Raw genomic sequence first — 10,607 nt, 5'->3', positions numbered from 1 at the left:
GGCACAGATGTTGCTGTACACTATGCCGGCCACTTGGTTATGGCGTTCCATGTATGCCTTGCCTGCTAGCATCTTGCACCCTGTTGTTATGTGCTGGATTGTCTCTGGGGCATCTTTACACAGCCTGCACCTGGGGTCTTGCCTGGTGTGATAGACCCCAGCCTCTATGGATCTTGTGCTCAGAGCTTGTTCTTGTGCTGCCATGATTAGTGCCTCTGTGCTGTCTTTCAGTCCAGCTTTGTCCAGCCACTGGTAGGATTTCTGGATATCAGCCACCCCCTCTATCTGCCGGTGGTACATACCGTGCAGGGGCCTGTCCTTCCATGATGGTTCCTCGTCTCCCTCCTCTTTCTAGGGTTTCTGCTGCCTGGGGCCATCTTCCCAATGTATCCTTGGATGTTCGCTGTCTCATCCTGGACTGTGGTGCTGACACTCACCAGTCCAATATATATATATATATATATATATATATATATATATATATATATATATATATATATATATATATATATATACACACACACACACACAGTTTTGGGAAGGTTACTTTTAAAATGTATTCCATTACAGATTACAGAATATATGCCCCATATTCTGTTCTGTAACGTATTCCGTTATGTTACTCAATGACAGTAACATATTCTGAATACTTTGAATTACTTAATATATTATCATGCTTTTTACAACTACGTGAATGTACTATTGCTGTGTGATTTATTACTATTACTGAAGGTCTGCGGCTCCGAACCGTAGTAAAGGGACCTCTGACTAATACGGCGGTTTCCGTGTCAGTGTTGGTTGTTTTTGCTCACAGGCAGAGAGTGCTTTCGTTTTTACCGTTTCTTCCCGCAGTAAATATAAACAACGATAGTATTCAGGAAGAAAATCAAACATTGCATATATTTTTATCATGACTCTGGTTTTACATGGACTATCAAAAACAAAATCAAAACTGGTATAAAGTCCACACACGTCAATTGTTCCGTCTGTCCTGTTCACGTCTCCAATGGTTGTACACCAGTGGCGGAGTGGGGGGGGGTGGCTTACTGGGCTTAAGCCCGGGTTGTTTTTTCAGAAGCCCGGGGTCTTTTGGAGTGTAATTTTTTCATAGTTACAGTAGATGCCTGGCTGACAACTGTATAAAACAAAAACTACACACAATATATATGCACCTAAACGCGTAGTGAGGGTGTGCTGGGAACGTCCAGACCGGGGTGATGGTCCCCATCTTTAAGAAGGGGGACCGGAGGGTGTGTCCCAACTACAGGGGGATCACACTCCTCAGCCTCCCTGGGAAAGTCTATGCCAGGGTGCTGGAAAGGAGAGTTCGTCCGCTTGTCGAACCTCGGATACAGGAGGAACAATGCGGTTTTCGTCCTGGTCGCGGAACACTGGACCAGCTCTTTATCCTCTTGAGGATACTTGAGGGTGCATGGGAGTTTGCCCAACCAGTCTACATGTGTTTTGTGGACTTGGAGAAGGCATTCGACCGTGTCCCTCAGGGTGTCCTGTGGGAGGTGTTGCGGGAGTAAGGGGTGTCTGGCCCATTGCTACGGGCCATTCGATCCCTATACAACCGTTGCAAGAACTTGGTTCGCATTGCCAGCAATAAGTCGGACTCGTTCCCGGTGGGTGATGGGCTCCGCCAGTGCTGCCCTTTGTCTCCGGTTCTGTTCATAATTTTTATGGACAGGATTTCTAGGCGCAGCCAAGTGGCGGAGGGCTTTCGCTTTGGTGGCCTCAGAATCTCATATCTGATTTTTGCGGATGATGTGGCTCTGTTGGCTTCATCGGGTGAGAGCCTCCAGCTCGCACTGGAGAGGTTTGCAGCCAAGTGTGAAGCAGCGGGAATGAGGATCAGCACCTCCAAATCTGAGGCCATGGTTCTCAGTCGGAAAAGGGTGGAGTGCCCACTCCGGGTCGGGGATGCGTTCCTGCCCCAAGTGGAGGAGTTCAAGTATCTCGGGGTCTTGTTCGCGAGTGATGGGAGAAGGGAGCCGGAGATCGACAGACGGATTGGGGCTGCAGCTGCAGTAATGCAGACGCTGCACCGGTCCGTCGTGGTGAAGAGGGAGCTGAGTGTAAAAGCGAAGCTCTCAATTTAAATGGACTGATTCTTATATAGCGCTTTTCTATGGAGTACTCAAAGCGCTCAATTTACCGGTCGATCTACGTCCCTACCGTCAGCTATGGCCACAAGCTGTGGGTAGTGACCGAAAGAACGAGATCGCGGATACAAGCGGCAGAAATGAGGTTCCTCCGAAGGGTGGCGGGCCTCTCCCTTAGAGATAGGGTGAGAAGTTCGGCCATCCGGGAGGAGCTCAGAGTAGAGCCGCTGCTGCTCCACATCGAAAGGAGCCAGCTGAAGTGGTTCGGACATCTGACAAGGATGCCCCCTGGGCGCCTCCTGGGTGAGGTGTTCCAGGCATGTCCCACTGGGAGGAGGCCCCGGGGCAGACCCAGGACACGCTGGAGAGATTATGGGTTTCTCTGGGAACGCCTTGGTGTTCCCCCGGATAAGCTGCACACTGGGAATTTACGACTGTGCGTAAATCCCCCCTAATATTGGTATGATCCGAGCTCAGACGCTAAGTGACTGAGCGAGGGGAGCTGCTGCCTGCGAGTTTGCTGTTGGAGAAGTGGAGACAGGCAGACAGAGGAGAACTGAAGTTTGACCAGGTACCAAAGCAAATCATTCATACTGTACAAATAATGTAAATATGACGGTGTATCATGAAAGATTGATATCAAACTGATTACCCATATTACGTTACTTGTTCTTCAAGTTAATCAACAAATGGCGAAATGAAAAGCCGAACAACAACAATGCTGTTTCCGTAGAGAGTCTTAGCTTACATGTCTGTTTATTTCATATTTTCAGTTGTTACCCTCCACAGCTAAATAAATCGGTTTCAGTAATGTACTGATATACAAGAATGGACATAAGGGGCTTCTTTCAAAGAAAACACTCAGGTAGATGTTATTTTATACATTATGCTTTGTATGTTGTTCACTATATTTCTATGCAAAACAAGAGGAATTTCAATACACAGCAGTATATTTACAGTTTAAACCAGATATTTACATACACTTTATGGAAAACACAAGAGCATTTTTTTTACTGTACAACATCAATTTAGCGTAAACTTGTTTTGTTTTGGATAAATAAATATTGAAATATCTTTTGAATTAGTTAAATGTCAGAATAAAGAGAGACAGAGCTATCTATTTTTTATCACTTTCATCAAATTTAGGAGTACATATACATATACTAAGTTTATTGTTAATTAATAAGAACACTCCAGACGAGTCCATTCTGTCAAGAGATTTATTCTAAAAGACACTTCTTCAGCTGAGTCTAAGAGTGAAGACACACACACGCTGCAGATTTTACTTGCAAGGGCGGTCACAGAGCGCTCACACGTGAGTGGGGGCCCTGTAATCAGCGCTCTGTTCTTGCACTTGTCTTTATTTATACACAAGAAAAGTAATACAATAATGAATACATTTGTACAGTGGAATGTTGGTACGTGCGCATGTGATTTGTGTGTGTGTGTGTGTGTGTGTGTGTGTGTGTGTGTGTGTGTGTGTGTGTGTGGTGGAATGTGGGGAGCAGCTCTTATTCCTGGTAAGAGGTCAGAACTGCTTGTTCAGCTTCTTACTATCGCTGTGGGAAGATTCAGATAAAAATATCAGAACAAGTTTTATAAAGAACAATCAGTTCTAAGTAATACAGAGGTCATCATGCAGTATTCTATCACATGTAAACTTATATCATCAAAAGCTTATACTGACTACTAAGTACAATTTTTCATTGACACGTTCTGAGCTGAAGAAGCTTCTGATAGGTTAGTAGAGTCCATGTGAGTAAATTGGTGGCACACCTGTGGATGCATATAAGGCAAAACACTGAGCCTGTTTCTTTGACATGGGAAAATCAAGAGATATTAACCAAAACACCAGGAAAAGAATTGTGGAGCTCCATAAGTGTGGCTCAATTTTGAATACAATTTGGTGCCATGTACAATTAAGAAATATAGATAGTTTCTCTCTTTACTCTTAAAGTTAACAAATATGTTTTTTTATATTTATCAACCTAAAAAAATAAACATTTAGTCTGATTTGATGTTACAATTAAAAAGTGTTTGTGTTTTTATCTGAAGAGTTTGTAAATATCTGGTTTCAAAAAAAATAAGGTTTAAATTCTGCAGATTAAATTTATAACAATGATGCAAAAAATGGAGAATAAATCAAGTTCAGGACTTTAATATTTAATAAAACTATTTTTAAAATAGCTTAAGCATCTTAACAATTTAGAATCAATGCATCAAATTTTTGGGGATGGAGAAAACAACCTGTTGGGTTTGTGTTTCCACAAGTCCCGCTAATTCTAGAGACCCACTAATGACCCCAAATCTGACCTCCTCCTGCTGCCTTTTATTAAGAGACAGTTCACATAAAACACATCACAGCAAAGCCACGCCCACATGGTTCTAAGACAAGGCATTGTATGTATATGTATGAACTTCCTTACGGTGGAGAAACCGTCCTTACCCTCCTTCTATTCGGTGGAGAAACCTCTTTAAACCTCCTTCGGTGGAGAAACCGACTTAACCCTCCTTAAAAAAATCAAAAAGATTAAAACAAAAACACTGGCGGAGAAACCAGGCAGCTTGCGTCTACACGCACAGCTTGCGCACTCACGTACCTGCTTTAACGCACGGGCACGTAGCTGCTCTCTAAGGCCTTCTGTACTCACTGTTTGTTTAAATTCATGGGAAGAAGCTCTGGATCCCATCAATCGCCATCCACCCCGAGGGGAGTTCAGGCGCAAACTTTCTGGCCTGGCAACAAAGAAAAGTACCAGGGCTTTGGTCAATCGTCCCAGACGATAGCTGCTAGCAGACTGCGGTGGCGTACTCTCCCTCTCCTCGGTGGAGCGATGTGTTAGGCTCCGCTCGGAGGACCAAATAAATGTTGGGTCTGTGTTTCCACAAGCCCCGCTAATTCTAGAGACTTATTCATCATGAAGAAAACAAGACAGTCGATCGATCCATTATTTGCGCAAGGGAGGCCTCGTCTGTGTCCACCACGGAAATGACCCCAAATCTGACCTCCTCTTGCTGCCTTTTATTGAGAGACAGTTCACACAAAACACATCACAGCAAAGCCACGCCCACTTGGTTCTAAGACAAGGCATTGTATGTATATGTGTGAACTTCTGTAAGAATGTGTGTGTGTGTGTTATGTGAGAATGTGTGTGTGCGTGTGTGTGTGTGTGTGTGTGTGTGTGTAAGAATGTGTGTGTGTTACCTCCTGCTGACCAAAGGGTCATAAAAGCAGGAGCAACATCACAAGAAACAGATCTTCCAGATAGGATGTATCTGCAATAAAACATTACAGCCCCCCATCCAGAACCTCGAGAATTTGGGGAGAAGGACAGTGGAATTCCTTTCATCAGAGTTGGCAAGCATAAAATGACAACATTTAACAATTCACTCTAACATAACCTTTTCAGGTGTTTAAAAAATTCTTCATTTTAAGCCCATATACAAATGGATTAAACAAAGGATGATACAAAGCTAGTTGTAATGTCATTAAGCGTGCAGTTTTTGGAAAATCTGATTTCACTCGGGCTATAACGACATCATAGCAACTTAAACAGGAAAAGCTAATTAAAACTGTAAGGTGGGGTAAAGAGGTCTCTGCAGCTTTCTTCCTAATTTCTTTACAACTTCGATAAGACATGAAGAACATTTTTGTGTATGTGTAAAGTATGAATACTTCAGTAGATTAAAAAGTAGGCATGCTGTTTAATGGGCTGATGGTCACCAACATGTATGTCATGCTTGAGAACTGTGGATTTGTCACCAAAAAGCACAACTAGCTTATCTAAATAGGATAAATAAGTCTCGGGGTCTTACAATATATATATATATATATATATATATATATAAATATGTCATACTCACACAGGAACCTGGAACAGATTGCACACACAACCCACCTGCCTCAGGTCTGTTAGTGGGTGACACCACAGTCACATGGAGCCTGAGTCACAGGTGTATTGATTTGACTCTTTCCATAATCAACATATTTCTTCAACATTGATATGCCAATCACATTCTAAATTTTCTTCCTATTAGCTGTTTTATTCAGGTAATAGGTGTCACTGAATTGGCTCTTTACCTCGTTAAGAATCACACAAACAACGACTGAAACCAACCATGGGGAGGAGAACTAGAACACATTCTCCTGCCTGAAAAACTTATAAGTTTCCTTCATTTTAGACTGTGCATCAGAGAGGAAACTATGTGCTAGCTCACACGCAGTGTACAGCCTTTCCCTAAATTAATTTATACAGTCTAACACATTATGTTCTACAAGCAACACTCCAGCAGCATCTTCAGTAGCCCACACACAGTGTGTCCAAAACCAACCTCAGCTGGGCTAAAACCCAACAATGACAGACCCTTATCTCACTCTGCTTTAGACTCGACACTATATTTGCGATGTATAGATTTCAAAGTCTTGTGGAATCTCTTTATCACATCCTGACCTTGTGGGTGATACGCACTGAACACTCACTGCTTAATAGCCAGCTCTGACATGACTTGTGTAAATTAAAAATAGTAGAGCACTCTCTCCTAAGTTTACCTCATTCCTAAATAGCCAGGCAGATGGTGATCACAGGCAAAACCTGAAGACAGTAATCTTTTAGCACCACCACCTGAGTGTCCACATCACACTCTATTCCAGATTCTGGGGAATCTTTTCTTTGTATTTCAGTAAAATTCAATCACCGAATATGTATGACACGGCTGGGTCACATGGATTTTTTTCTGGACAGCAGACAAACAGGTAATCATAGTTGTATTGGAGAGCTTTAATAAGCTGCACTCTATAGCCAAACACAAATGATCAGTGGTATCAGTGGCACTATTTTATTTCCCACACCAACAAATGTGAACCATAGGAAATCTGGTCAGAAAAGGCACTGTACCACATTGTGTCATAGGTATCTCTTAAAATAGTGATGGGAACTTGGTCCACCACAGTGCCAGTCAGTGAGATAATACCTTCAGAAAGTGAAAGACTTTAATACCTAAAAAAAAAAAAAAAAAAAAAAAAAGCACTCTCATGAGTCAGGACAGCAGCTTTTGCGAAAGACTCAACCTCAAACCATAACACACTCAAGTTGTTTTTGCTGGCCTTTCTTTAAAAGTCATCACAAGCCACTGCTATACACTGTTACGGCCACTTGGTAGTGTATCTCAGTCAGTGGTGATACATTTTCTCATTTTGAGAAAGAAATCAAGCTAAAAAGTATGTAAAGAAATCAGACCCTACTGCTTGATAAATGGTTATTCAGATGTACCAGGGCTCTAGAGTGCGACCAATTTGGTCGAAAATGCGACCAAATTTTTCAGTGGTGCGACTAAAAAAAAAAAATTTGGTTGCACCTGTGCGACCAACTGTTCGGATAGCAAAAAAAAAAAAAAAAAAAAAAAAAAATCTGCAACCTTCCCTGTGGTCAACAACAGACACACATTATGCCCCTATTGTGGACTAAACCAGTCAGATAGTAAGGGGCAGGACCTCTCTGATTGGCCGTGGTCCAGTTGAAAGCGCAGGTGGAAGTGGGAGGTGAGTAGCTTGAATAAAGCGATATCAATTCATTAAATCCTGAATTGACTGTTAAATATAACTGTGTTTTGCCAGAAACGTCAGATTAAAGCTCACAAAACCATTTCAACAACAACCAAACAGCAAATGAGAGCAGGTACACCGATTCCACACAAAGACGTAAACACAGAATGGACCCGACGCATCAGAATCAACTTTGTCTTTCTCGGCTTTCTCACCCGACGGCCCGTAGACGGACACGCAGTCGGAGATTAGGGATTCTGATGCGTCCGGTCCGCGCTGTGATTACGTCTTTTTGCGCTGATTCTGAGCTGCAGGTTTTGTCTCTCTCCAACCAAAATTCACCGAGCCAGCAGCAAAAGAAGCAGCAAACTGCGCTTCACATTTGATCAATGTCGTCATGAATTTTGCTGTTTTGCTTCCACAACAATTAAAATCACACTCCATGCACAGCTAGCTCTCTCTCTCTCTCTGTACTTCAAGAACAGTTTCCCGTCTCCAATCGCTGTTTTCTGTATTATTCATTCGCTTATTACCCACCAGTCTACAGTTGTTTACAGCGCTGTTGGCTGCTGTCTTTTTCTTTTCTTTTTTTCACTTAAATGACCTCGGACAAGAAAGCCTACTTTTTCTGTTGTTCAATACTGAAGAAATTTTAACTTTATATGCAGAACATTGTAGAATATTTTTAAGGTTATCTGCTATAAAAAGCCAGACCAGGAAAATCTCCTTCATGTTTTTCTGTGTTTTATTCTCAGTTACTTTCACACAAAGGCATCTGCTGTGATGTTCACAATTCTGAAGAAGTCAGTAATGATAAATGATCAGAATTATAATATTTCTGACTGTCTGAGGCTAAGTTGAATCGAATCAGGACTTTGAAAACCAGAATCAAATGGATTATAGAAATCAGTGATGATACCCAGGCCTAGTGAGCAGCCTAGGCACGACAGAAGTGGATGTAGCCGTAATAGGAAAAGAACTATTGCTAACTTTTCTGTTAAGGCCTGATCCTTCTGAAATTCATAGCCAGTGCTCTGACACGGTGTCATCAATCTTTGAATGCTGAAAAAGCACAGTGTATCCAGAAAAACACATTACCGTATATTAAATTATTATAAAATTTGTGTGCGCCTAACTTTTGTGCCGTTAGGCGTACCGGTACGCCCATGGCAAAACGTTAGTCTAGAGCCCTGTGTACTGTCTCTTGCCTGCAGATATTATTTTTCAAGCATTTAGATGAGAAAATCTAAATTAACTGTTGATCCTAACTGTCTGAAGTGTTGGGTGTGAGTGTTAATGCCAAATTTGTAACTTGTACAATTTGTAGTCAAATAAAAAATGCTTTTCCTCATTTTGCCTACTTAGGGTTATAAGTCTAAAATGAATCTGGAAAGCCTTTTTTTCACGAGAACGGAGAGCTGAAAACTCCAAACATTTTACTCATTTACTTTGAATTATATATAACAATTAACAATATATACGATTAACTAATGAAGAAAATTTTCTTGAAGATTTAACATAGTACCTGCCAGCATGGATATAATTTTTAGTAAAGTTTCCACTCTAGCGTTTATGTAAGTATACAAAAAAAAATTATAAAAAAATAAGTAGTATGATCGTAAAACAGACTATGGCATATTTACAATAAACATGCACCCAGAAAAATGTTATCAGCTATTAACAGGCTTAAATTCTACAAATTAAATTTATAACAGTGGTGGACAAAACAAGATTTTTAGATGTTTAGAAATTTCCTTCATTTTAAGCCCATGTATGAATGGATTAAACAAAGGATGATACAAAGCTAGTTGTAATGTCATTATTAAGCGTGCAGTTTTTGGAAAATCTGTTTCCATTCGAGCCATGATTACATCATAGATACCTAAACAGGAAAAAGTAATTAAAACTAACATGTGGGGTAAACAGGTCTCTGCAGCTTTTTTCTTAATTTCTTTACAGCTGCGATAAGTGACTATAAATATTTTTGTATATGTGAAAACTATAAAAAGTATAGGAAATACTACGAGATCTAAATAACTAACAATTCCAAATACAGTAACTAACCCTGATTTTACACACTGAAGAGTGTAAATTGTATTGTTACAAAATATTGATTTTAAATGAAAGGAACACAGTTTACTTTTAGCCATTCCTATTGCTTGGACGGCAATATTAGAAGCAGGTACAAGCCAAGCTATGACCAGGAAAATACTCACAGTGCTTTTTCTCATGATGGTTGGATATTGTAGAGGTTTACATATAGCCACATATCTGTCATAGGCCATGGCTGCCAAGAGAAAAAACTCAGAACAACCTAGAGAATAAATTATGAAAAACTGAAAGAGACATGCTGAATATGATATGATTTGTTTTTCAGATAAAAAGTCAATCAGGAGTTTTGGGTAAATAGTTGTGGCGTAAATAACAACATTCAGTAGCAATGCTGCAATAAAAGTGTACATAGGTTTGTGGAGATTTTTGTGGATCAAAATGAGGTATATAATAATAGAGTTACTGCAAGTTATTAGAATATATAATGTGAACATAATAAAAAAATAAACATATCTGTATTTGTTAACTTCCACATGTCCATCAAAAGTTATATAGGTAACATTTAATTCTTCATCCATTGATGTTTTTTTAAAACTACAAAATGTTTCATTAAACAAATTGCACAAGGTGGATAAATGGAAAATACTGAAAAATGCACCATCACGCAAACAGTGAGCAGTTACAGTGTGTGGAAGGTTTTTATCAGACAAATTAAGCCTCCAAGGAGCTGAACATTGGAGGTTCATCTCACCTTTTTCACTCTCTTTTGCTTAGCACTGCACAACTTCAACACAAAATCTTTTTAGCTGAGATCTTAAATCTTACACAGTGGAGTAGAATAAACTAGTTCAACTTGAGAAATGTGGAATTTAGGATGGAGGCAAAGAGTGGCAGTTAATATTAAA

General features: G+C 40.4%; 1 protein-coding gene across 1 annotated transcript; it reads right to left on the bottom strand.

Annotated features, from left to right (window-relative positions):
- Positions 1–9,356: 9,356 nt before the first annotated feature.
- LOC106675409 (olfactory receptor 6N2-like) lies at positions 9,357–10,280 on the bottom strand. Its single transcript, XM_014409832.1, has one exon. The coding sequence runs from the start codon at positions 10,278–10,280 to the stop codon at positions 9,357–9,359; it is 924 nt and encodes a 307-aa protein (XP_014265318.1).
- Between the last annotated feature and the right edge of the window lie 327 nt (positions 10,281–10,607).

Source organism: Maylandia zebra, linkage group LG16 (genome assembly GCF_041146795.1).
Source record: "Maylandia zebra isolate NMK-2024a linkage group LG16, Mzebra_GT3a, whole genome shotgun sequence".
NCBI classification, from domain to species: domain Eukaryota; kingdom Metazoa; phylum Chordata; class Actinopteri; order Cichliformes; family Cichlidae; genus Maylandia; species Maylandia zebra.
Note: the sequence above shows the minus strand (reverse complement) of the source record. Positions and strands in the feature narration are given on the sequence as shown.

Coding starts and splice junctions, on each gene's coding strand:
- LOC106675409 (XM_014409832.1), bottom strand. CDS start 10,280: ATGGATGAAGAATTAAATGTTACCTATATAACTTTTGATGGACATGTG.